The sequence below is a fragment of the Arvicanthis niloticus genome, chromosome 26, assembly GCF_011762505.2.
Source record: "Arvicanthis niloticus isolate mArvNil1 chromosome 26, mArvNil1.pat.X, whole genome shotgun sequence".
Lineage (NCBI taxonomy): Eukaryota > Metazoa > Chordata > Mammalia > Rodentia > Muridae > Arvicanthis > Arvicanthis niloticus.
This window is the reverse complement of record NC_133434.1, coordinates 37557684-37585210: the sequence shown is the minus strand read 5'-3', so window position 1 is coordinate 37585210 and position 27527 is coordinate 37557684. Positions and strand designations below refer to the sequence as shown.

The following is a 27527-nucleotide window of genomic DNA, read 5'->3' as shown; positions in this document are numbered from 1 at the left end:
ACAACACTGGAAAGAATGAGTGAACAACCACCAAGTAGTTCCTGTGTTTAACATTACCCAGTAAGAGCTGTAATCACAAGTGAAAAGCATGCTTTCCAATTTTAAATGTAACTCGCCATTTTCCTTACACAGACAGTCCCGAAGCAAAGTTTATTAGAACCCTGGTCCTAGCCCAGATGTGGTCACAATGTCTTCCTTCATAACTCTTAAGTAAATCTTTGTCACGGATTCCCTTTTCTTCTGCCTAAGGCTGTTTCGGACCTTTTAAGCCTGCTTGGCTTCACAACACCTGCTGCTGTGAACTACTTATGTTTGAAAGATCTGCCTAGTTAGTCAATTTAGAGAACAGCAGAACAAGACAAAGAGATAAAGCAGAGAGGCAGGCGGTCTGGAGCTGCCCCCCACCCGACCCCCCCATCCCCCTCTCCTGCCTCTAGTTCTTGGGCCCCTTTTGTAGAGCCACAAAACTCTAAGAGATGGTGTTTTTCTATAGAGAGAGAGAAAGAGAGAGAGAGAGAGAAAAAGAATTTATCCCAGAAAACAGCTATTAGTAACAGATCAAAGACCATTTTAACTTTGATAGAGGCTACTACCTTCACTTTGTGTATGCGTGCACCCATGTGTGTACATGTGTTTGTGTGTGCGGGTGCATGTACAGGCTACAGGTTGAATGCCGGGGGTCTTCCCCATCGTTCTTCAACTTATTTTTTTTTAATTATTTTATTTTTTTTTTAGATTTTTATTTGTGTGTGTGTGTGTGTGTGTGTGTGAGAGAGAGAGAGAGAGAGAGAGAGAGAGAGAGAGAGAGAGAGAGAGAGAGAGAAATGCATATGCCATTGGAGGCCAGAAGAGTGTATCAGATCCCCTGAAGCTGGAGTTACAGGCAGTTAGTTATGAGCTACCTGGCCACTGGAAGTAGGATCTAGGAACTGATCTGGGGTCCTCTGAAGAGTATCAGGTGCTCCTAATGGCTGAGTCATCTCTCTCTCTCTCTCTCTCTCTCTCTCTCTCTCTCTTTCTCTCTCTCTCTCTTTTGGTTTTTCGAGACAGGGTTTGAGTCATTTCTCTAGACCACACCACCTCCATTTTTTGAGACAGCCCCTCTGGCTTACCTAGAGATCACCAATTTGGCTAACTGAAAAAATTTCCCAGAAGTCCCCAGGGGTCCTCCTGTCTACGTAGCTCTGAGACTATAGCATACATGGCTGCACCAGACTTTCTATGTGGGTGCTGGGGATCAGAACTCAGGTCCTTATGCTTGTATGACAAACGCACCAAGGAAGCCATCTCCCCAACCTATAACCTTTATCTTACAAGACTCAAACGCTCAATCAAACAGAGATTATATCCGTGTACACGCACGTGTGAGCCTTTGTAGTTTGACCAGCTTTCAGTGACAGGGTTGAATGCTTAATCCTCAGGTACATTATAATTTGGAAGATGGTCCACTATTCAAAAGCAACAGGAACTGCCAGCTCTGATGACACACTTTACTTTTTTGTTGTTGTTTTGTTTTTCGAGACAGGGTTTCTCTGTGTAGCCCGAGCTGGCCTGGAACTCACTCTGTAGACCAGGCTGGCCTCCAACTCAGGAATCCGCCTGCCTCTGCCTCCCAAGTGCTGGGATTAAAAGCGTGCGCCACCACCGCCTGGCCCACACTTTACTTTTAACTGAAGCCTATTTCGTCTCATATCTTACCAACCCAAATTAGTAACTTGTGAGAAAACCCTCCGCAGGCAAGCGCTCTGTGAGGAGGAAGACAAGGGTGATTACTATTTCCACATGAAATGCTTTAGCGCTGCTATGGTTGTGATGTTTACAGGTGACAGGAAGGCAGCCATGTATAGGCACAGTCCTTCCAAAGAGGGGGCCCAGGTACTGGGAGGGAAAGGGAACTTTTTAGCATAGAGTCCAGCCTATTACTTTTTTTTTTTTTTCAGGTTGAGGTTAGTAGCCTGGCATCCTGGAAACGCCACTCACTTTCCTAGGAGACAGTCTCCAGTGGCAGCACACAAGTGGGTCCTTGCTAAGATTGTAGGTAACCAGAATGGGTGTTAAGGGTACAGTCGAATGAAGAGAGATGGATAAAACTCTGATCATCTCTGAGCTACGAGCAGCCAGACACATCCACCGTAGATCCTGGATGTAGGAACTGAGAAGGTCCCCAAGAGTGGTTAGGGGAAGCGGCTCTGGAACTCTTGCAGATAAACTCAGCCTCACTTGTCCACTCTGTCCTGGCTGTGGAGCTCCAGAGGGCAAGCAAATCACAGCAGGCAGGTCCTATCTTTTCTCACACTGGGTCCCAATCCCATGCACAGAGGCTACAGGAAGGAAGAACCCTCTCCTCTAAGTGTCTGCAGATCACAGGGAGAGCTGAGTCCTGTGCACCTGTCCCAGAAGGACGGAGGCTTCTTCCCAAGCCTCCTAAGAGCAAATCTGTTGTGACAACCTAGTGGATCCTCCTCAGAATGATGTGATAAAAGCATCAGCATCAGCATTCTGTGCTTGGAGGTACATGTTTGTACCTCAGCGCTTAGAGTCATCTCAAAAGTAAAGATATCAGGGCCTGGGCAGTTGGTAGATTGCTTGGCAGCATGGAAGAGGTCCTGGGTTTGATCTTGGCATTAAATAAACTAGGTGTGGTGGCACGTGTCTATAATACCAGTGCTCTGGGATCAGAAGAAGTTCATGGTTATCACTGGCTGCATGTCAAGTTCAAGGCTAGCCTGGGATACATCAGATCCTCTCTTAATAAAATAAATTAAAATAATACATTCAATTAAAAAGCAGTATCATCCTATCTCATAAACTCTTCATCCTAGAAGCAAGCAGGCAAGGTTGCTTGTCGTGATCTTAATTTTTGTCACAGTTTGATGAGAAAATGATTGACTCTGGAATCCGAGCCAGGAACAAAGGAAGGGGCAGGAATTCAAACAGGCACAATGCTGGGCTAATTCCATATAATGCCGTCACATTTTGTTGACCCAAGGCAACAAAAACAGAATATCTTTCAGGTGACACATGAGACAGGGCTGGCTGCTAGAGGAGTGTGACATCATTATCAGGGATCTCAAGAAAATCAAGGTGAAGAGGACCTGTTGTCAAAAGAGTGACATTCCACGTGCGTACGCTGGGATGTAAGAGACATGGTGAAAGTCCCCCCCAAAGGAAGGGAGAAAATAAAAGATGCAGGACTTGTTGTTTATCCCAGGGTTCCAACTCTCTAAGGTCCTATTCAAGTCTGGCTCTGAAATTAAAACCCAAATCCCATTTGACCAATCAGCACATGGGAATGAGCATCTGGTCCCTTGCTGTTCTTCAGTCACAGCCATACATTCAAGAATTAGGACAAGACACAGACAGGAGTCTGAGGATTGGGGTGGGCGGGGCCGTATGATGCGGAGCTGTGTCCCTTCCCGTTCTGGTGTACTCTGGGCAGCGTCACAATCACGGGGACACACCCCACCCATATTCGAGTCTGCTCTCCGGTAGCCTCTGAGACTTCTGCTTCTTCCCTCCCAATTTATTTCTTTTTTCTTTTTCTTCTTTTTCTTTTTTTGGTTTTTCAAGACAGGGTTTCCCTGTGTAGCCCTGGCTGTCCTGGAACTCACTCTGTAGACCAGGCTGGCCTCGAACTCAGAAATCCGCCTGCCTCTGCCTCCCAAGTGCTGGGATTAAAGGCGTGTGCCACCACCGACCGGCCTTACCTCCCAATTTCAAATTGCAAATAGACTGTCTGGTCCAGCCTCGTCAGAAATCCTTAGCCAAACCCATTGGGAAGAACGGAGCTGGGAGTCCAGGGCCTTATCTCTCTTCCACTTTCTCCTATAGTTCCAGATTCCCAGACTGCATGGAAGTTAAGTTTTTAGAGTTAACCAGGCTCAAAACTACCACTGCCGACTACAGGAGTAGGGACCCTGAGGCTCTGGATATCCAAGGAAGGAAACACACAATGGCACAGGCATACAGAGATGGGAGGGTGCGGGTTGGGAGGGTCACGGCGGGCTGCACACGACCAAGGAAGTCGCAAGTACTGGGCCAATGAAACCCCACACGTGACTGCAGGCTGGGCACTGGCCAGAACCAGAAGTCACGGTGCTGGGGAAGACTGTGAGTATCGCGGATGTCAGTCAGCTGAGCCCCGAGAGGGTCTTGGAAGCTATGGTCCCCCACTCTTACTTCTCACTCAAGAGATACAAGGCCTGATCTGTTTTGGAACCTCTCAGGCACAGCTCCGCCTCAGCAATAAGGATCTCTGCCCTTTCAGCAGATACCTTTTGCCCTCCCCTACTGAGTAGGCTGCCTCACTGTTCCATGAGGGTAAAAGGGCAGAGGGGCCTCCATAAGACTTCTCTCTAGATCAGTGGGAGGGGGTGTTCATCTGGCCTCCACCGCGACCTGGGGAGAGACTATAACATTGGGCAGAGGTAGGCAGATAACTCCTGGAATCGTTGGGCCATCAAACCCCCAGGATTGTAGTTACTGCCTTGGCCAGGGGACAGCACAAGGACAATCAGCAGCCGCACGCTGCTTCCCCGCAGGCTGATTATGGCTCTTCCCTGACACCCTCCTTCCCCTCCCCCTCCTGCCAGGACCCCTGGGGAGAAGGAGCCCGTCACAAACCAAGCCACTTCCTCTCCTGTGATTTGTTCTGAATTTTCAAACAAAGAGTAATTATGACAGATGCGGAGCAATCAGCATCATTATTCGTTGGGGAACAAGAAAGTGAAAGGGAGCCCAGGGACCCTGTGTTGGGGGAGGGGAATTTGTCTTCCCTCCTCCGGAACAGGCAACTCCCACCTCCACTTCCTGCGGACCCAGCAAACCTCCTAACTTCCTTCCCTGGTGCGCTACGGACTCTGCCCCTGCAGGAAAGCAACCAATGTCCAGGCCTAGCTGGGAGTTCCCAGAGCAGGGGAAGAGAAGCCTCCCCAGCTGAGGTTCGAAGCCATTGTTCTCTCGTTCACGCCCCTATCCCCACCAGTTATGGGTGTCCAGTGTGTTCCAGTGAGCACTGTAGCAGGCTAACCTGACTGACTTCATCTTTCTACTTCCTCTGTACCCCCGTAGCAAGCTAATCGATCGATCCTTTTGGACCCAGGTTTTCTGATCTGTAACACAGCACTGGAAATACTAATGTAACTCCCGTGGGAATTAAGTCAATGAACCCGGAGAAGGTTTATCACAGAGCAGCACCTGCATGACCACGACTACATTTATTATTAGTAGTAGTAAGTATTAGCTGGTCTATTCGAGTGCCAACTCGTGGCCAGGCTCCTGTATCCGGTGTGCTTTGGGAACGCATGAAGTCCTCTGCGGTCTGCCACGGGTGTCAGCTGTCCTCATCAGAACTGCAACCATGACAAAAGCAGAACACAGACATACATGCCCCAGTTTGTCCTAGGGGAGGGGCACAAGGGACCTCCTGCCCACTTTCAGAAGTAGGGGCCAGTAAGGTTCTTTTTTTTTTTTTTTGGTTTTTCGAGACAGGGTTTCTCTGTGTAGCCCTGGCTGTCCTGGAACTCACTCTGTAGACTAGGCTGGCCTCGAACTCAGAGATCCGCCTGCCTCTGCCTCCCAAGTGCTGGGATTAAAAGCGTGCGCCACCACCGGCCCGGCGCCAGTAAGGTTCTTAGAGAAAGCCAGAATTCAGAGGGGCGACAAACCGGAAGGTCTCGTTAATATCTGACATGGAAGTGGCTGGGGAAGGCCTGGAGAATGGGGTAGAAAGATGGGATTGTGGGAACCCAGGTACCGAGGGCCCTGATTCACGCCAGAAGAACAGTTTTCTGCCCAGGCTGAAAGACTGGGTGGCCCTTGGGTGCCCTAGACACCTCAAACTTGTTTTAAAAATTTTTTTAATGTGTCTGCATGTGCATCTGTATGAGCGTAGGTAGCCCACAGAGGCCAGAGGAGAATATCGGATCCCCTGGAACTAGGTTTACAGATGGGTGTGAACAGCCAGATGTGGGTACCAAACTCTCGGAGAGGCCTCCGGGAGAGCGGCAATTGCTCTCATCTGTCCAATCCGGAAGCCTCGGTTTTTAAAGTCTGTGAACCCAAGTGTGGTGACGCATGCTTGTAATCCCAGCACTAGGAAGACAGGGAAGACAGCCATGCATTCAAGGCCAGCCTGGGCTGTGTAGGAAACTAGATTCACTCTCCTGGGTCTTCTGGTTTTTCTTGGAGACTAGGAGGGCCACTCAGGTCGCAGTGGGCCGAGTATCTTCTTCTGTAGCATGCCCTCCAGTGAAAGAGCTGCAACTTGGTTCTCTCTCACGGTGGTCTGCCCCTCACCTGCCCCTCCTCTGCGTTTAGGTGGTCTGGTCTCCATCTGCCCACCCCAAGTCCCCAGGGCCTCTTGGTAGTCTCCACTCCCCCACATTCCAGTGGCCTTGGGGGCAGCAGCCAGACCAGAAAGTCCAGTTTCTGCCCATTATCAACTGCTAGCATCTCTTTGCAACCCAACACCGGCATTCCAGAGAGCAGCCCAGGGCTGCCCCACCTCACAGTCAGGGTCAGTGTCCAGCTAGGGAGCAGCCAGGTTCTCAGATTCCTCCCAGTGAGGACTGACCTCTAGGGAGGCCCTGACTTGTGGGGGAATCTGTGAAGCTCTTCTTTTGGGGTCCCCTTTGAACCTCCCCCTCTTTGGCTCTCTGCAGAGGGGATTTGTTCCCATAGCGGAGGGTTTCCTGGAAGCAAAGAGAGTTATAGAGAAATCACTATGGAGGAAGGGAGGCGAAGTGGCAGACCAGTGAAGGGGGAAGAAAGGACTGAGGAGAAGCTGCGGGGAAACAGGCCCTGGGGTTTATTATATGGCAAACACATCAAAGTCACCTCAGAGGGAGGCAGATGTGGGGAGTGGATGGAAGTTCTGAGCAGCAAAGAGACAGAGATGGTACTGGGAGGCCGTGGTCCAAGTCTCCAACCAGACTCTCTGCCTGAACAATGCCAGCCTGTGCCTGGGACCGATCCACCTGCCCCTCTAGGCCCAGTGTTCTTCCCTTCATTTGAGAGTAGTAAATATCAGAGTTTTAGCAAGTCTTGGGACAGGGCTCACAGATGAGGGAGAGGTTCCTTGGGAGAGTTACCTTTGTCCATAGGCTCACTTGGGATGGCAGACAGATTTGGGGACCCACCTAATGAATGAAAACTCAGAGCTAGATGACCGGGGGACCTGTGGCCATGCCTGCCAGCTTACAGTCTGAGACCTCACCCTCCAAGCAATGACCATGGCTCACCTGCTTCTCTCTCCCACAAGGTTACAGCTAGAGAAATGTAGGGTGTCATAGGTAAGCTGTGCCTATTTCAGATAGAATTATTTAGTCCACGTTAAACAAAGATGGGGGCAGCTGTCTGGTTTGCCATTCTGGATAACTTTCTGTTCCATTCCACTTTTATTAAGGGGGTGTAAAATAACCTTCAAATTACTATGCAAAAGTCTCTCTTCAAGACACACACACACACACACACACACACACACACACACACACACACTCCGGCCTGCAGGGGCTCTGGAGAGGAGAGAGAAAGGCGATACAAGCAGGCCAGGAGTGAAAAAGTCCTTTCTCCCTCGGGGTGGGAAGGGGCCAGAGGGTTAAGGGGGGCTGGGGGCCTGTTTCATTTGCAGGCTGCAAATGCCTCTCCTATTCACGGGGCCCACATTCCCAGCCCAGGCGCCTGGCCACTGACAATGCAGGGACAGGAACAGAGAAGATTTGCACATTGTGTTTAAGGGGCCAGCTGGCTGCCTGCGACAGTGGAGCCAAGGTGTGGGAACCAGAAGCACTCAACTTCCACAGTCCTGCGGGTGGGGTGAGGGGCTGCCCTGAGCCCTGCAAAGAGCTGGAGGCCTCCCGCCCACCAGGCCGAAGTGCCTGGGGCTACAGGACCCATTAGGCCAGAGAGGAAGGTCCAAGGCAGGAGATCCAAGACCCTCCTCAGAGGAGAACCAGGCAATTGAGTGTGGGTCACACCCCATCTGGTGGGGTCCACAGAGGTTCAGTTCCTCTAGAGAAGAGCAGGCATGGTACTTTCAGCTTTCAGATCCATTCTCCATCTTCCTTGGAACTATGCTATCAACCCAGTGATTTCAGAAATGGAGAGAGAGAGAGAGACAGAGAGAGACAGAGAGAGACAGAGAGAGAGAGAGAGACAGAGAGAGAGACAGAGAGAGAGAAACACATTTTGAGCCCAGAAGGCCACGTGTTCATTTAGTTCTTAGCAACCTCCTCAGGCAGGGATGTGAGAAATACAAAAGCTGAGAAGCCACCTCTCCCCCCACCCCCCAGGAGCTTAAAATCTAGCTGAAGAGACAGATGGAGGGTGTAGCTATAAAACAGTTACTTAACAATACAAGCAGCCATTGCCAAGGCTCTAACCTGAATGCCACAGACCACAGTTGTTCCCAGCATAGGAGAGGAAGAAGAAAGGACTATAAGTTAAAGGACTGGGCCCGGCAGTGGTGGTGCACGCCTTTAATCCCAGCACTTGGGAGGCAGAGGAAGGCGGATTTCTGAGTTCGAGGCCAGCCTGGTCTACAGAGTGAGTTCCAGGACAGCCAGGGCTATACAGAGAAACCCTGTCTTGAAAAACAAAACAAACAAACAAAAAAAAACAAAACAAAACAAAAAAAAAAAAAAAGTTGAAGGACTGGGGAGGAACCAGGTATGCAAAAGGCAAGAATGGACAGGGGAAAGGCATGGCAGAGGCAGGTCTGCCCTGAGAACCTTACACAGAGATAGGCGGGCACCACAGTCTCAGTGAGCTGTTCACATTCACAGGGCTCCTGGAGTCCCAGGAGGGCCTTTCCACTCTCCTTCTCACCCCTCAAAACTTACTCAAAAATGCCAAACAGTGATCTATCTACATGTGGGCTTGGGAGACAGTCTAGTCAGTAAAGTACTTGCCTTGCAAGCATGGGGACCTGAGTTCAATTCCCAGAACCTGCTTGTAGAAAAAAATAGAGACATCAGTCCTAGTGCTAGGGAGGTAGACACAGGCAGATGCCTGGAGCTCTCTGGCTAGCTAGCCTACCCTACCTTGAGAGCTCAGGGTCAGCGAAAGACTCTGTTCTCAATACAACAAGGTGGGCTGGGTGTGGTAAGCCATGTTTTGAATTCCAACACTAGGGAGGCAGAGGCAGGTGGATCTCGATGAGTTCAAGGCCAATCTGTTTTACACAGTGAGTTCCAGACCAGTCAAGGACACACAGTGAGAACTTGTCTTTAAAAAACAAAAACAGGGCTGGAGAGATGGCTCAGTGGTTAAGAGCACTGTCTGCTCTTCCAGAAGTTCTGAGTTCAATTCCCAGCAACCACATGGTGGCTCACAACCATCTGTAATGGGATCCAATGCCCTCTTTCTGGTGTGTCTGAAGACAGCTACAGTGTACTCACATACGTAAAATAAATAAATAAATCTTAAAACAAAAACAAAACAAACAAAAAACCTCAGAGTAGATGGCATCTATAGAATGACACCCAAGATTGTCCTTATGTTTCTACACTCATATGTGCACACATGCACACACACACACACACACACACACACGATTGGCAAGTAAAAGGGGCTGACTTTCACTCATTATTACATCATGATAGAGGTGAACTCTCAGTGAGAAATATGTCTACCTGTGGGCACTCACCTACCAGTTGACACCTCAGCTTAAATACCCATTTCTTGCCCTGACCGTAAACAGATCTGTGTTTGAAAAGCAGCAAAGGACATTTCCTTGGGTCCCCTCACTGAGTTGCCCTTCAAGGAGAGTACGAAAGCTTTAACTCCACACCTGGGCCTGGACAGTCAACTTCCAGGTGATGACAACCTTCACAGTAACAGCCCCGGGGCCAAGACCTCACTTCCACACCACCCATCATCGCTTTACTCAGGGCCTTGTAAATACGCTGAGTCTCCCACCTAGTGCCGCCCCCAGCAGCTCCTGCCCACCCAAACGTCGGTCCAGACTAAACAACCATCAACCAGGTGGAAAGCGTATCCAGAGATGGCCTGTCTTCTCTTCCTCCCACATCCCGAGAATGATTCAGCTCTTGGAAGTTCCTATGAGTCTGAACTCTGGGTCCGTTCCTAGGAATCACGCCACAGCCAAGACTGGAGTCACAGCTCAGAACAGTAATAGTTCACACGGTTGGTTCCTCATCAACAGTCAAGAGCCCCCTCTATGGCCTGTTCTGAGCTCCTCATGCACGTAATTCTAGGGAACCTGGGGCTCCAAGAGGTTAAGTGACAAGCTCAAATGTCCCAAAGCCAGCAAGTAGTGGGGACCACGCCACAGCCACCAAGCTCAGATCTGTCTGCTCTAGCAGCCTCCGTCTGAACTCACGGTTAGGCCTGCCCAGCCTGGCTTGACTGTAGACATAATGTTTTTGTAGACTGTGTAAAGTTTGCCCTTGTGTTATTCAAATGCTGATCTCTCTGCCCTAATATCTTGTTTCAATCTGGACGAGGCATTGCAATGCCTACACCAAGACTCTCTTGTCTCGAGTTTGTGTAAACAGTTCTTACCACTTATTCTCTGCCTTGTCAATAAATGCCGACCACCCAATGGCTGGGCAGACTAGAGAATAGGCCGGGACTTCTGTTAGCCAGAGGAAGGAGAATGAGGACAGAGGGAGATCCAGATGGGCTGGGAGGACGGGGAATTGGAGCCAGGTGGATCATGGAAACACACCTGAAGCACAAAGAGCAGATCAATAACAATATTCGAGTGCCATGGCGTGGGGCTGTGAGGTAGCCAGATCAGCACAGAGGTAAAGGTGGACAGATCATTAGCTGCTCAGCTACTGAGGTGCAGTTCTAAATAAATTTTAATTTTTTTTTCTGTGTGGTTATTGGGGACTAGTGTAAGGTAAAGAAGTGTAACCACCGGATTAATTCACTGCTAATATTTATATTAAAGATAATTCACTAACACTTCATAAGTAGGCATCAAGCCCTTTATTCTGCTACCTCAAAGAATGTTCCCAAAACCCGGATACATTGAGGGAAGGGATCACGGCCTTTGTCCAAATGGGTATACAGTGACTCAAAAGGGTGAAGCAACCTTTGCTCAGGGCCTCTGGTCAGAGAGGGGCAGAGCTGGTTCAAGCCCACCCAGCCTCTGCCCCTGAAGCCCTTGCTCTATAGATTTCATTAGGCCACCTGCAGTTTCTCAAACTAGAGATTATGACATGAGATTATGATGTAAGAGTGGGTGGCCGCTTAAGAGTCAGTTGTGGGTCACCAGCATTGACGTCACCTGGGCTCTTACTGGATGCAGAAATTCAAGCCTTGTCTAGATGCTTAGATTCAAAATCATACCTTGGGCGGTAGTGGCGCACGCCTTTAATTCCAGCACTTGGGAGGCAGAGGCAGGCAGATTTCTGAGTTCGAGGCCAGCCTGGTCTACAGAGTGAGTTCCAGGACAGCCAGGGCTACACAGAGAAACCCTGTCTCGAAAAACAAAAACAAACACAAACTAACAAACAAAAAATCAAAATCATACCTTACCAAGACCCTTTTCCCCCCACCCTGGGGGTTTGTCAGGATGGGTTCAACTTGGGGAATCACGAGGTGTTTCTCTTTTATTCCCTCATGATTTTGGGACCAAGAATCAAGCGACAGGATGGAGAGCATCTCCTGGAGAGCAGAGAGCTAGGAATAGATTCCTTACTTGTCTCTACGTCTTAAGACTAGCCTACTTCCCGGCCTTTTAAAACTTGTTTATATGTTCGAATGTTTTGCCTGCCTGCCTGTCTATGTATCACATCTGTGCCTAAGGAAGCCAGAAGAAGCATGGGACTGGAGTTACAGACAGTTGTAAGCTGCCACATAAGTGCTGGGAATTGAACCTGGGTCCTTCGGAGTACCAACAAATGCTCTTAACCACTGAGCCATGTCTCCAGCCCTAAGGGAGCTTTTTGGAGTAAGTCAGGCACAAAAATTTCATTCACCAAGTAGGAGTCAATGCATGCATCCTTCCAGAGAGATAGCAGAGGGTCTCTGTGGTGGTTAAGTCAGGGGAGGCTTACAATAGAACATGGAGCCCACAGTCTCATGGCCTGGTAGGTTTCCCTGGAGCTTTCTCTGAATGCCAACAATCGAGAAAGCCCAGGCTAGGAGTGGAATCAGGCAGTTTGTTTCATCCAGAGATTACCTCTGTGGCAGCCAAGATTACATTGAAAGGTTTAGTCTGTGAAGCTCACTTTAAACAAACATGGCATTTTTGTTGACATGTTTTGTTACTGAACGGCTCCTGTTTGTCAGGCAGAGTTTAGGTCCTTGTGACTCTCCTTCACAATAGGATGATGGGCTTGGGGGCTTAGAACCTTGATCCCAAACTGAAGTTCCAAGGCTAACTCAGCCTACAGCAGAGCCTAGCGTTGGGCAAAAGTGGACAGAGTGCCCCCTGGCCTAGAGCTCGGATGCCTTAGCAGGCCTGCCTGTAAGTAGTGCCAAGCAAGCTTACTGGGAAGCAGGGGTCCTAGAGTCCACTCACACTTTTTCATAAAGCTACCCTCCCATATTCTAAACATCTGCAGTGCCAGCGGGCAAGGCCAGGGGATAAAAGCCAGGGAGGAAACTGAGGCTGATAGCTTTGAAGCTTTCCAGGGACATGAGCCTGTGAAATAAAAAAATCGCTTACACAGTTGCTTGGGGCCAAAGCAAGTCCCCATGGGGCACAGACTTAGACGGGGTGGGGGGAAGAGTATATATCAAACCAACACTCAGAGACAACTCCCTTAGCTGTTTCTGAGACCCCAAAGAATTAACCCCAGGCCAACTCCACCCACAGCTCAATTCCTTGCATTGCTAGAGTTGAAAAGAAACAAAACCTTTTTTTTTTTTTTTTTTTTTTTGGAGACAAGGTCTCTTTAATTAGCCTTGGGTGTCCTGGAACTTACTATATAGACCAGGCTGGATTCACTAATATAGACCAGGCTGGCCTTGAACTCACAGAGGTCTGACAGAAAGATGTGAGCTACCATGCCCAGGTCAAACAAACTATCTTGAAGTTAACATCACATACAGAACAACACACTTAGTCATAGGGAAATGGCTCCATCAGTAAAATGTTTGCTCACACTGATGAGGACCTGAGGTCAGCTCTCCAGAACCAATGTAAAAGGCTGGACCAGGGCTGGGGAGGTAGAGGCAGCAGAATCCCTGGGGCTTGCTGGCCAGCTGGTCTGGCTAAATCAGCGAGCTCTGAGTTCAATGAGAGACACTATTTTAAACAGGAAGCTTGATAGTGATGGAGAAGGACACCTGGCATCAACTCCCGCCCCCCACATGCATATTCACATCCCCTTGATGTGTACACACATGAACATATGTACACACATCACACACATACAATGAGGCTGAGAGGTGTATTGCTAACATAGTATGTTTAAATCCCTGCATTTGATTCCCAGCAAAAAAAAAAAGAAGAAAAAAACATATCCACCTCCCCCCCCAAACTCACAGCTTTTCGCTTTCCTGAGACTTTACCTCCCAGCATCCTTTGTGGTGATGCAAAGACCCAATAGGCCTCTACCTTTCTGCACTAAAACAGGTTATAGCATTGTGGAAGGACTCATGACCTTCTGTGCCATCACTGCCACCCAGAAGACTGTGGATGGCCACTCTGGGAAGCTGTGGTGTGATGTCTGTGGGGCTGCCCAGAACATCATGCCTGCACCCACCAGTACTGCCAAGGCTGTGGGCCAGGTTATCTCAGAGCTGAATAGGACACCATTGGCATGGCTTTCTATGTTTCTACCCCCCAGTGTGTCTGTTGTGGATCTGACATGCCACATGGAGAAAGCTGCCGAGTGTGCGGAAATCAAGGTGGTAAAGGGGGCTGGAGAGATGGCTCAGTGGTTAAGCTCACTGGTCTTCCAGAGGTCCTGAGTTCAAATCCCAGCAACCACATGGTGGCTCACAACCATCTGTAATGGGATCCGATGCCCTCTTCTGGTGTGTCTGAAGACAGCTACGATATATTCATACACATAAAATAAGCAAATACATATTAAAAGAAAAAAACAAGGTGGTGAATCAGGCATCTGAGGACCCACTAAGGGGCATCCTGGTCTATGCCCACGTTGTCCCCTAAACCTTTAACAGAGCCACCCACCCTTCCACTTTTGATGCTGGTGGCTTGCATTGTTCTCAATGACAACTTTGTAAACCTCGTTTCCTGGTATGAAAATGGGTTTGGCTACAGCAACAGAGTGGTGGGCCCTGTGGCCTGGGACTACATACCTTTAAAAGAAGAGAGAGAAAGAGAGAGGTCCTCGGATGCTCAGGAGCCCCTGTATGAACTCAGCACACCCCAAAACTGAGAGTCTCCCCTAAAAGTTTCCAATCCAGACCCACAGAAGAATTGGGGGGGTTAGGGAGCCCTACTTTCTTGGATACCATCAATAAAGTTACTGTACCCACAAAATGAATGAATGAATGAATGAATGAATGAAACAGGCCATGGAGGTAGGCAGCCTTTTTCTGGGAAGTCTCATTCTTCCCATCCCCAGACTCCAGGTCTTCCTCTGGTTCCCACTCACACACCCTGCCATCTGCTCAGAGGCTGTATCGGTCTCCCTCGCCTGGTGGAGAGGGCCAGCGCCAGGGGTGGCTGAGCCAGAAGTGATTCCTATCTGCAAGTCCAGGTCTGCTTCCCAGCAAGCTCCATATGGGGGCCTGGATCAGTCTTCCTCAGAACAAAGGGGGCATCCTCAGCTCAGCAAGAGGGCTCCTGACTGGAACAATTCATCACTCACCAGCCGTTCAAAGTAACAGTGCAAATGTCCTCCAAGCCAGGAAGGAACTTGTCAGCATTCAGAGGAAAGGAGGCAGCATGCCATAGGAATTAAGCAGGCGGGTACAGAGTTCAGGTTGCCCAGGCTGCAGTCTGGCTCTTCTGCCTCCCAGAATGTCACTACGGAATCCCACCCTCCTCCAGGCCCAGAGCTCTCATCTCTAGAAGGGGAACGTTACCACATGTCTCCCTCAGTCATTGTGAAGGTTCAATGAAGTAAGTCACATAAAGCATTCTGGGTACCCAGCGTGCAGCAAGTACTAAGTAAGTGTTGGCTAGCGATTACCCAAGTCAAAGCAGTGTTTTAAGGAACAGCTGCCTCCCTGAAGTACAAAGATCTAGGACGGAGAACACTGTTCACTGGCCTCAACTCTTGTTTTTCAAGAGCAGTGTCCTTCCTTCCTTCCTTCCTTCCTTCCTTCCTTCCTTCCTTCCTTCTTTCCTTCCTTCCTTTCTTTCTCTCTTCCTGCTACTCAAATCTCTTCCCTTCTTGACATCTATTTATGTCAAGAAGACATATGTATGTATGTATGTATGTATGTATGTATGTATTTTTGTGTACATGTTCAAGTGAGGCGCACGTATGTGTGTGTGTGTGTATGTGGGTGTGGGTGTATGTGTGTATGTATGTGTGTATGTGTGTGTGTATGTGTGTGTGTGGGGTGTGTGTATGTGTGTGTGTGTGTGTGTATGTGTGTATGTATGTGTGTATGTGTGTGTGTATGTGTGTGTGTGGGGTGTGTGTATGTGTGTGTGTGTGTGTGTATGTGTGTATGTATGTGTGTATGTGTGTGTGTATGTGTGTGTGTGGGGTGTGTGTATGTGTGTATGTGTGGGTATATGTGTGTATGTGTGTATGTGTGTGTATGTATATGTGTATGTGTGTGTGGGTGTATGTGTGTGTGTATGTGTGTGTGTGGGGTGTGTGTATGTGTGTGTGTATGTGTGTATGTATGTGTGTATGTGTGTGTATGTGTGTGTGGGTATATGTGTGTATGTGTGTGTATGTATGTGTGTGTGGGGTGTGTGTGTGTATGTATATGTGTATGTGTGTGTGTATGTGCCTGTGTGGATGTGTACGTGTGTGTATGTGTGTGGGGGGTATATATATGTGGGTGTATGTGTGTGTATGCGTGTGTATGTGTGTGTGGAGTGGGTGTTTGTGTATGTGGAGGTCAGAGGTCAACTTCGGGTGTCTTCCTCAGCAACAATGACCACCTGCTTCTCTCCTTGGCACCTAAAGCCTGGCAATTCAACTGCGCTGGCTGGACAGTGGGCTTCAGGAACCCTCCTGCCTCCAGTTCCCGGCACTAGGTGGGATTCAGGCCATATGACCACAGCCTGCTTTGAATAAGGCCTCATGTCCTCACACTTGTGCAGTAAGTACTTACTAACTAAGCTGTTTCCCCAGCACCTACTGTATATTTTTGTTGTTTTGTTTTTAAAGAAAAATTTTGACCAATTTGAGACTCCGTTACTGGCATAGTGAAGTCTTATCCTGCTCAGAATGTTTCAAAGTTAAACCTATAATTAAAAATTTTATGTCATTAAAATGTCCCTTCAAAAATCTAAGTGCCCCCACAGAATAAGGCAAATTTTCTTTCTTTTTTCTTGTTTTTCCCTTCCCTTCTCCCTCTCTTGCTCAGGCCCTGCTCGCTCCGGCCCAAAGTTTTATTTCTTTATTTATTATAGGTAAGTACACTGTAGCTGTCTTCAGACACCCCATAAGAGGCATCAGATCTCATTACAGATGGCTGTGAGCCACCATGTGATTGCTGGGATTTGAACTCATGACCTCCAGAAGAGCAGTCAGTGCTCTTAACCGCTGAGCCATCTCACCAGCCCAAGGTAAATTTTTTCTATGTTTAAACACCAGAACCATATTCAGTGGACCAGGATGGTCGAGTATGACATATACATGAAAACCTTCATAATCCAAATGAAGTCATGGATGCGGCCCTGCCTCCAGCCGGTGAGTCTTTGGCTACATTCTTGTCAGTTTACATTCCAGTCACGAAAAAAGAGCACACGACATAACTGTGCCATCCAAAGTCATGACTGTGCCACCTGTCAACTGAGCCGAGCTGGAAAGTTTGTTCTTTTGAGCGTTGCAAAATAAGCGTCCTCCAGGACCCTCGTGGTGTAGGCTGACCCTGGTCACCAGTCTGGTTTATATAAAGGGGAAAAGGGATGTGTACTTACTTGCAGCCTGGATGCGAGCCTTCCGACTGACCAGCAGCCCAAAGCGGTTCTGAGCCACACATTCATAGTCACCCTCATCTGAAGGGCTTCCTCCTTCCTGCAGCCTGAAGTGGTGGATCAGCAAGGAGCCATTGGCCAGTAGGGTGGTGTGTGTGCCTTCCGGCAGCTCAGCTCCATTCCTCCTCCAGGAGACCCGCACTGGAGGGGTGCCCTCCACTCTGCAGCCTAGCACAATGGGCTGTCCAGGGTTTGCAATATCATCATTGGGCTCCACAGAAAATGCCAGTTCAGCAGAATGGCCCAGACCTGAGTTAGGGAAGGGGAAACAGAAGGAAAGGATGTGAGCATGGAGTGTGCAAACAGCCAGAAAGCATTCCACACACAGGTGTCAAGTTCCATGGTCCCAAGTGTCCACAGCATGCCTGTGGTGTATCTGTCAGCTTAATAGGAGTCCCTATTGTACACAGAAACTTCATGCATTACAAATGCCATCCTGGTTGCCGGGCAGTAGTGGCATACCCCTTTAATCCCAGCACTAGGGAGGCAGAGGCAGGTGGATTTCTGAGTTTGAGACCAGCCTGGTCTACAGAGTGAGTTCCAGGACAGCCAGGGCTACACAGAGAAACCCTGTCTCAAAAAACAAAACAAAACAAAACAAAAACAAAAAAAACAAAAAACAACAAAACAACAAAAGCCATCCTAGGGCTGGTGAGATGGCTCATTGGTTAAGAGCACTGACTGCTCTTCCAGAGGTCATGAGTTCAAATCCCAGCAACCACATGGTGGCTCACAACCATCCGAGTAAAGAGATCTGATGCCCTCATGAGCGAGCGGGGGCCCAGAGCGAAGTGGGGCTGGAGCAAGAGGGAGAGGGAAAGGGGGAAGAAAAAAAAAACCCCAAAAAACAAATGCCATCCTGTGCAGTGTTTTACTTAAATCCAACCACTGTAGAAGAGTGAATGCCATTTACACCACTCACTCCTTCACAAATAAGAAAACAGAAACCTGGAGATGTTAGGTGACTTGCCCAGGACCTCACAATTGGTCTTTGCAAATCTGAGTCTTGGAGGGCTGGAAAGATGGTTCAGTGGTTAAAGCACTGGCTGCTCTTCCAGAGGACTTAGGTTCAATTTCCAGTACGTGGCAACACAACACCCATCTCTATCCAGTCTTGAGGATCTAATGCCCTCTACTGGCCTCCATGGGAGCCCGGCATGGAGACGCACGGACAGGAAGAAAAACACACGAAAATGAACTAAAATAAAATAAAAATAAATAAATAAATAAGAATCTCAAAAGCAAGACTGATCCCAACACAATGCTGTCACTTTTGTGATCATACTGCAGGCACTGAAGCCTCACAGACCTTCAGGATGTAATCTTAAAAATTCAGTGTAATCCCAGCTTCCCCTCATCAACTATTTAAATCAAGGAACAGCAATGTGCTGGTGTCGTGTGGTTGTTTGACGTGATTAACAAGAGAGCACTGCAGAAAATTAAAATCTCTAAAGCAATGCAGAGGGCTGCAGAGAGATGCAGCTCAGTTGGCGCAGTGTTTGCCTCGCATGCATAAAGCCCTGGTTTCCTTCCCCAGCACTGAAACCCAACATGGTGGCCTGTAATCCCGGCACTGGCCGGGAGGACCAAGAGGGAGGCATTTTGGCTTTTCACGGACAAGAGAGACAACGATGTCCCCTCACTGTGTGTGTGTGGAGAGAGAGAGAGAGAGAGAGAGAGAGAGAGAGAGAGAGAGAGAGAGAGAGAGAGAGAAGAGAGGAGAGAGAATAAATATGAAAATGAAGCCTTGTGTGGTGCATATCTTTAATCCCAGCATTCAGGAGGCAGAGGCAGGTGGATCTCTGAGTCCCAAGCCAGCCTAATCTACAGAGGAAATTTCAGGGCAGTCAGTCAGTGCTATACAGAGAAACCCTGACTCAACACAAAACAAAACAAAACAAAAAACAAACAAAAAACAAAACAAAAATAACCCTAAAAAGTGGAGTGAGACAGAGATAAATCAGGTTTCCATTTGCTAATAAAACTATCAGAGACTCGGTTCAATGCCTGGCAGGGAGCCCCAGGTATGGACCCAGTATTCAGGGTACAGTTAAGGCCCGTCCCCCTTACCCCACCCTCTAGGTGTTGCTCCTTTGGCCTTTGTAATAAGGAGAATTGGGGAATAGTAAACATCAATTTACATTTCAGAATGTGCGTGTATACCTAAAATCTTCACTCCCAGGTAACCTCAGGATAAAAACGAGCGGGAGGCGGGTGTGGGAGGGATGAATGAATCAGGGCCCAGGCAGGTCATATCCCAGAGGTGACAGCAAGTCTTTCTAGCAAGCAATTTACCAGTTCATTTATGCCTTCCCTCCAAGAGAAACGAGCCCTCCTGGTCTAAAGGGGCGGGCACTGAGCCCCCTCCTCACATTTCCAGGGAACTAGTGATCCTGGACTCCGCTCCTCCCGCGCAGACTCAAGCCCCTCCCTGCTGGGTGAGACCCAGTCGGGGTGGAGGGTCTAGGCATTGCCTCCACCGTAGGATAAGGACAGTTTAAGACATTTGAGGCTCACACACTTTCAAATCCTTCGCATCCTCCACATATCCTAAATTTGAGCCGCTTCCTCCCCCAAGGCAACCCCCCCCCCCCACTGTAACTACAGGATCTAAAGTTTCGGGTGCAGATGCGATATTTTGCTTTTGGGGAAGGAAGGAAAGAAAGAAAATAGTCCAAACGTGTGTCTGTGAAGGAGTTGAGAAAGAGGGGGCCTTAGATCCACACCCTTCTTGGGTGAGATCAATCTATTACAACCCGGGAGAAAGCGACGGGTGGCCGGGCGAACCCAGGGCAGGGACTCCTAGAGAGCTCCCTCGGGGAAGGGCGGGGCCCTGGGCAGCACCGCTGGCAGGCGCTTGCCCTGGGCGACAACACCTCTCGTCCCTCTCTCCCAGAGCTTGGCAGGGTCGCCCAGTCCTCCCGCCGGGAATCTTTCCTCTCTCTTCGTCGGATACCCCAGAATCCAGTCCTAGCTTTAAACCCTTGGGGGATGCCTTCTCAGCCCAGCGCAGGCGAGTCCCGATCCCCCAGACCCCGATCTGCCGCTTCTGTCTTCGTTCACCTCGGGCTACTCAGGGTCCCCAGCCCAGCTCTGCGCACCCGGGCTCGCCTTTCTCGGTTGGGACTCGTCCGCTCTTTCTCCTCGGGCTTGTTTTCTTCACTCCGCAATGCCAGCCTGCCTTCCCAACTCCTGCTTTGCCCCGCTCCCAGCTCCTCTGTCCAGAATCCGGGTCCTGCCCTGAACCTATCCCGAGTCCCGGAGGCGCAGAGAACCGAGCCCCGGCCCTCTCCCGGGGTTCTCCCCATGAACCCCCCGCAGCCCTTCAAACTACCGGCAGCCCTGCCGGAGTGGGTTTCCCCGTGCCCGCAGCGCGCTGTCCCGCCAGGTCCCTCCAGCACGCGCTCCTAACGCAGGTCCCCGCCGTCTCCCCGGGTCCGCCCCTCTGGCCTGGGTCCTGAGTCCCGGCTCACCCAGGCTTGGAGCAGGCAGCGGCAACAGCAGCAGCAGCAGTAGCGGCGGCAGCAACGGCGGCAGCGGCAGCAACGGCGGCAGAAGCTGGGGCCGGCGCAGCGCGGGCGGGCGGCGCGGGGACGCGGTGCGCGGCTCAGCCATCGGTCTCTGGGTCCGCTGGGCTCGGCGACGCGCGGCGCTGCTCAGGGGGATGGGGGAGTCTCACGGGCTCACAGCGTCCCGCGGGGCCGGCGCCGGGGCCGGGGCCGGGGCTCGGGCCGGGGCCGAGCCCGGGCGGCGGGAGGCTGGGGCCGCATGCCGGCCTTAGCGGGGGTCGGGTATCACGGAGAGCGCCGCTTGCGCCATCTTGCACCCACCGCGGCGATCTGTCAGCCGCGCCCGGGGTGCGCGCTCCGCACTCCGCCCGCGCCCGCACCGCCCTCCTCCTCTGCCCGCCGCCCCCCTTTCCTCCCCTCCCCCAGCCCCCTCTCCCCGGAGGCCGGGTCTGGGGAACAAAAGAGCCGGCGAGCGCTTTAAGCGGCCGGACATTCCCGGCTGCGCAGCGGACGCGCCCCCTGCGCTTTGAACTGCAGCGGGAGCGGCGGCGCCGACCCGGGCTGCAGTAGGGTATCCGCTCCTCGTGGTCCGTCCGGACTTGAGGATCTGGGAAAGTGAAGACTGAGAGAGAGGGTCCCGGTCGGGGAGAAACACGCAGAGCTGAGTGGTTTGCTTTCCTCCACTTTCTCTGCGGTGTCCTTTTCCACTGTGTTCAACTCGCTGTTTTAAAGACAATTCCCTTAAAACTGCTCAAAGTTGTTAGGGATTCGGTGCTCTCTAGGTTTCTTGTCCTATTCAAGGGATGGGCCGTGTGGCTTCAAGACTGAGTAAGTCAGGGTGATCTGAAGAGCAACCCTAACATGACAATGAGAGCCCCATAGAAACCTGAGACCTCACCCAGGTCTGCCTGCTGTCCAGCCCAGTCATTCTCACTGAATTGGTCTGAAACCTAAAGACAACACTATCTTTCCTTAACTTTGCAGATCTTTAAGAGCAAATGACCTTGTAGCTGGGTAAGCACACTGGAAGTCACAGTCGCCAGCACCGCACCGTCTCTTTGCCATATCTGATACCTCACATATGGGAAGACAACTGTTCAGAGAGACATATATGTGTTGAGACACTGAGATGCTGAGTCTTGTCTTTTTACTAACTGTATGCAGCCACGTGTTGGGTCCAACTTGATGGGCGAGTCCATCAAAATTACAGAGCACCCACTTAATCCTGGTGGCAGTGTCTGTCTCTGACGGGACTGGGAGGTAGGAGTGTACCAGCTTCTCACCTGGCATAGCCCAGCGTGGCCTTGAGGTTTCTCTGTGTAGCCCTAGTTGTCTTGGAACTAGCTCTATAGAACAAGCTGGCCTCAAATTCACAGCGAGCCTCTGTGTCTGCCTCCTGAGTGCTGGGATTAAACGCGTGCACCACCACACTGCTTGGCTTTGTTTTGGTTGTTGTTTTAGTACAGGGTCTCACTATGTAGCCTCGGCTGCCCTAAAACTATACGTATGTAGATCAGGGTGGCCTGAACTCACAGAGATCCACCTGCCTCTGCTTCCCAAGTGCTGGGATTAAAGCTGTGTGCCATTATTCCGGGCTTTTCTGAACTTTTTTTTTTTTAATTAAGAGAATTATAGTACATTTTCTTTCTTGTGTGTGTGTGTGTGTGTGTGTGTGTGTGTACACATGTGCCATGGAGCAAGTGTGGCTGGCTGCCAGAGAATAATTTGCTATGGGTGTCATTTTCTCCTTCAGCCATGTAGGTTACATGGATGATGGTCAGCTGGGGGGGTGAGTCAGGCTTGGCCGCAGACTCCTTTCCCTGCTGGACCATTCGTTGGCCCCAAGCCTTCTTTACTTACCTGTACCAAGGCATGGTGACAAATATTTGTGATACTCAAATTTGGAAGGTGGAAGCAGGAGAATTAAAGAGTCCAAGGACATCCAGCACTACAAGGCCATGCTGGGCTATGCCAGGTGAGAAGCTGGTACACTCCTACCTCCCAGTCCCGTCAGAGACAGACACTGCCACCAGGATTAAGTGGGTGCTCTGTAATTTTGATGGACTCGCCCATCAAGTTGGAACCAACACATGGCTGCATACAGTAGTTAAAAAAAAAAAAAAAAAGACAAGACTCAGCATTTATTTTTGTCTTGAAAAACCAAAAGTAAATAAGCAAATAAATAAAAAACCAAACAGAAAACCTCAGGCCTCTAGAAATCAGATGTCTGTCCTCAGGCATTAATATAAGCCTGAGAAGATCGCCTGGAATCCTGTGAGCGGTGAAGAGACCGCAGAGCAGAGCAGAGACCCCAGTCTGCCATCGCCACAAAAGAATTCACTGAGGAAGGGCCAGTGAGGCCTCTACAGACAACAGGGAAGATAGTACTGAAGAAGGGGCCTCCCTGCGGCCGAAAGTCCTGGAATGCCCTCCTGCAGGCCTTGAATCATCAACCACCCCTTATTGGCATGTTCTGGACTCCAGAGAGGTCAAATTGGTGTCCTGAATTGCTGTCATTTTAAATTCATCTTGACAAGTGTTTAATTCTTCTTTATCACAACCCTTGGTCTGAGAGTTGATATGCAAATAATGGTTATTCTACTGCATGCAAAATGTGCAGTATCTCTCTGTATGATCTGTCAATTAACTCTGAGCCTGGCCCATCAGTCACTTTGAGGGTGGTCCTGGGCATGACAGCCTCTGCCGGCCTATGATTCCCTCCAAAGAAAAGGCACCTTCTAGGCTCCTTAAAGATCTCAGCAGAGGGCAGCCGTCAGCTGTGATCCTGAGATGTGTGGAGTCCGAGTCCGAGCCTGAGCCTGGAAAACCCCGAGACTGTGTACACACTTGAGGGTACTCGTGAAGAAGAGCATGCAGGGTGAGCCTAAGGATGCACTGATAGCAGGTACATCCCAGGTCAGCTGTGAATGTGGCTCAACACATCCATGGACCACAATGCACATCACAGTTTCAGAGGGTTGGCAGGGATCTGACACACTCCTCCAACTTAAGAGGCATGTATGTGGTGTGCATGTGTACATACAGGAAAAACACTCATTGCACATGTTAGGTTTTCGACTGTGCAATGACATTTGCAGTCCCTTTTTCATAACTTGAAGTTGTTTTCTTTTAAATTTGTGTGTATCTGTGTGTGAGTGTGTGTCTATGAGAGTGTATGCCTATGCACATGGTTGTTTCCTACATGCTTACAGTGTGGGAAGGAGGTTGCAGGTTTTTTTTTGGGGGGGGGGGTTGTTTGTTTTTTCTTCAAGACAAGCTTTCTCTGTGTAGCCCTGGCTGTCCTGGAACTCTCTGTAGACCAGGCTGGACTTGCAAACTCAGAGATGCACCTGCCTCTGCCTCCTGAATGCTGGGATTAAAGACAAGCAGCACTCTCATTGGCTGAGGCTTTATTTTTTCCTTGGGCCCATCTTCTTTCTTCTCTCAAAATTTACTGTTCCCCATCCTGGCAGGAAATAAATCTCCTGGGCCAGGAAGACTGAGGAAACTCTAGTCAGTTGGTTCCAGAAAGAACATATCTTGAGGCTGAGGGATGGCTCAGTGGTTACCAGGGTTTATCACTCTTGCAGAGGACCCTGGTTTGGTTCTCAGTGCCCATACTGAATGGCTCACACCTACTGGAAAATCCAGTTCCAGGGGATCTGAAGTTCCTCTGGCCTCTGTGCAAACCAGCATGCAAAAATCTTTAGAGTTAAAAGAGAGAGCAACATGTCTGGAAAATAGTTTATTAATTCATTACAGGGACAGATACATGATCAATGCCTTACTGTAACACTAAAGAATATCATATTTGCGAGGAGGAAAGCACGGTGCTGGAAAGTGCAATTAAATAAACCAGCACAAAGGAAGTCCAGGTAAATGAGTGAGCATGTAAGTATCAAGTACACTTGTCATGCTTCGAGAAAAGAAAGATTCTTAAATGAGACTCAAAAGAACTTAAGGCATCCATGGCAAGCGACAAAGGGATTAATACCCTGTAAAAGGCCAATAGGCTCTTTCCTAATAAAACCTGCTGCTACAAAGTTGCAAATCTAACACTCCCCAGTTACTCAGAACCCAAATCATATAGACTGCTAGTGAGCACTGGCTACTTTCTTATCAACTGTGAGTTATAGGCAGATACCAGATTTATTACTTATTTGCTTTTGAGAAACAATTTTCCACCCAGCCTAATGGGTTATAAATTGTCTCATTTGCAGCTATTTAATTTAAACCAGAACCTCAGTGCTTGTTAAACAAGAACATGAGGAATGACTACATAGTGGGCTGCTAAGAGCCTACTGTTAAAACGGTTACTTCATTCAAGGCAAGGGGGGAAAAAATCTAACCAGGAAAACAAAATGAGGCTTTTGACCTTCAGAGTAATGAAAAAATATACTGTGGAGTTGGCCGGCCGTGGCCACTCTGAATGCTTATAGAAGCAGTCCAAGTGACAATCCTGTCTTTAACGAGATATGAAACCAGCATTAATAATCTTTAGTGTTATCATAGGCTGGCCGAAGAAGGGAGGAAGAAGGAATATAGGTGGGACTCAAACATGAGTGACACACGAGGCTAGTAAACAGATGCTTTCAGGAGCAGCAACTCGGCTGAAAGACATTTAAAAAAAAAAAAAAAAAAAAAAAAAAGGAAAGATAGACTGGTTATTTCTATTTTGGCTTAGAAGCCAGAGTTAACACTTGATGTGCCAGCCAGTTAAAATAGAAAGATGTACAGCAAGAGAGCACAGATCCCACATTCGATGATCCTGGAACATGGCTGAGGTGAGACATCTGAGAGATGGCACAGCTTCTGTGACTCAGGAAACACCAGTCAGGCTTGGCCCTGTGTGGTAAGATGATTTCAGGATTCAGTGTAAAGAAAGATAAAACAAAATGAGCCAGCCGCTCCTTTTCCTGTGCAAAGACTTCCTTTTGGCATCTTGGAGGAAACTTTTTGCCACTGTGAATCCAGTCAGGAGATTCAAGGCTCCAGGGTCAGGGAACTGGGCCACTGCAGCTCCAGTAACTCTCCTCTCCTCACCGATTCAGCTTCAGCCAGGACTTCAAGTCAAAAGCACACGCCCATTTCTCCGTGCAGATGGGCAGCAGATATATATATATTTTTTCAGCCTCTTGGTTTCAGTCCCTACCCCTTCTCAGGCGTTCCTTGGTGTGGACTGAATTCATCTCTTCCATAGAAAACCTTCTCATGTCAATACCAAGGAGACAGCAGCCAGGGAAGCTAAAAAGTCTTCTCCAGATCTACCTGGAGTGGGTCATCTGCCCAGGAAGGCGGTTGTCAGGGGAGCTGTGGGGACCCAAGGGTCACACTATGGTCTGAAGCAGACATGAGGTAGCCATGTTGTTAGGGAAGGGTGCATAGGTTGGACTCAGGGACGAGAAAACATGACACAAAGACAAGCGTGGGAAACAGTGAGGAAGTAAGGGGCATCGTGGGAAAGAGAAGGGCCCCAGGATGAGGGAGCAAGATGACATGAGACAGATCACCAGAACAATGAAGAGGCAGAGAGGGACAGGGGGGTGAAAGAAGATTTCCCAAACCAGGCACTTCCCAGATTACAAAATTAGGTACAGAGCTGCTCAAAGGAGGGGGAGCTGAGCTGGGTTCGCCCAGCCATCTGGACCTTAGGAGGCCAGGGGCGTTGACGGCCATGCTGTTGCGGGCTCCAGTGTCGTAGGCCGGTGGAGTTGAACTAACACTCCACTCAGCACAGCTGACACAAGAGGGGCTGGCGCTGTCTTTGTAGACACAGCACTGGAGACACTCTCAGAGTGTAATAAAAGGCTAGGTGACAAGGTTAAAGCCCAAAGAGCTGGCATTGATCACTGTGACACCATCCTGCCATGGAGGGGTCAATTAGGCCACAGTGACGACTACATAGGAAGAGGTTTTTCATCTCAACCAGCGCACACTCATGGCCTCACACGTGTCCATCAAATGGAGCTGTGCCTCAAGTCCCTCCAGTATCGCATATGTGATGCAGAATATGGGGGAGAGAGTAAAGTTCTCCCCCAACCCCAGCCAAAGGACCCTAAGTGGCTCCAAAGGGCTTGTTGATATCTCTAGTACACACATGTGTGGCTCTGCATGCCATGTCCCGGAGCCATGCCAGCCTTCTGCTCAGGGGACCTGAGAAGAGGAGACAGGGGCTCTGGGAAGACTTGGGCTGGCTGCCAGAGGACACAGTACTTTGGGTTGGCAGCTTTTCCCAGGGGCCTCCTCTACAGCAGTGCTGGGCTGGAGGTCTGGGCAGGAGCAGGAGGCACTGGCTGCTTCTGGCAAGCAGGTGAGTCTCTCTGGCCCAGTGGTTGCTGGTTGGCATCCTTCCAGCTCCCTGCCCAGCCAGTCTGCTCCTTGAGACAGACCCACAACCCCAGAGGTGGAAGGCAGAGGCTCTGCAGGCAGGGGTTCCTCGGGCTCCAGGTCTTGGAGGTGGAGATCAGGAGATCCTTTGGATGCACTGAAGTCAGAGTGGACAATGACCTCAGCCTCCACCTGATTCCTGCACGCCGGGGATGGCTTCTTTCTCCCGTTGCTCTGGCAGAGTGGAGAACAATAGGCTAGGTGAGTATTGCTGAGAATGGTCTTCAGAAAAATGATTAACATATGTGGGGTGGGAGAGGCTGACTCCCCATTAGACAATACAAGCGCTGTTCCACCTGAAACCATGCTCAGGCTCCCGTAGAGACAAGAAATACAGAATGTCACATGTTTGCCCTCAGTCAGGCTACCAGAAAGTATTAGACACAGGACCTCCATGAAGATATTCTGTAAGTCTACTGGGAGCCACTTAGGACCAGGTAAATGACTGCTCCAAACTGGCTTCCTGTCACCCACTCCCCTTTGGAAGGTACAAAGTCTTCCAAACACATCTCTGTCCCTGAAAATGCATAGGGCCCTTTCCCCTCTGGCCTCCCTCTTCCTCTCACAACACT

The 27527-nt window shown here is 49.6% G+C and overlaps 2 protein-coding genes across 4 annotated transcripts in view; both read right to left on the bottom strand.

Moving 5' to 3' along the window:
• The window catches only part of Igdcc3 (immunoglobulin superfamily DCC subclass member 3), a 48451-nt gene extending 27521 nt beyond the window's left edge, over positions 1 to 20930 (bottom strand). Inside the window, exons 1-2 of one of the 2 annotated variants that reach the window (XM_076925795.1) lie at positions 20533 to 20930; positions 17003 to 17308 (exon numbers count right to left, since the gene is read on the bottom strand). In XM_076925795.1, coding sequence (XP_076781910.1) covers positions 17003 to 17308; positions 20533 to 20674 — 448 coding nt within the window. In that variant the 5' untranslated portion in view covers positions 20675 to 20930. The remainder of the gene's footprint in view (positions 1 to 17002; positions 17309 to 20532) is intronic. The other variant, XM_076925794.1, reaches the window with a different exon arrangement.
• Positions 20931 to 24300: 3370 nt separating this feature from the next.
• Igdcc4 (immunoglobulin superfamily DCC subclass member 4) overlaps positions 24301 to 27527 on the bottom strand; it is a 34760-nt gene continuing 31533 nt past the window's right edge. For both annotated transcript variants that reach the window (XM_076925792.1, XM_076925793.1), the window contains exon 20: positions 24301 to 27129. In XM_076925792.1, coding sequence (XP_076781907.1) covers positions 26713 to 27129 — 417 coding nt within the window. In that variant the 3' untranslated portion in view covers positions 24301 to 26712. The remainder of the gene's footprint in view (positions 27130 to 27527) is intronic.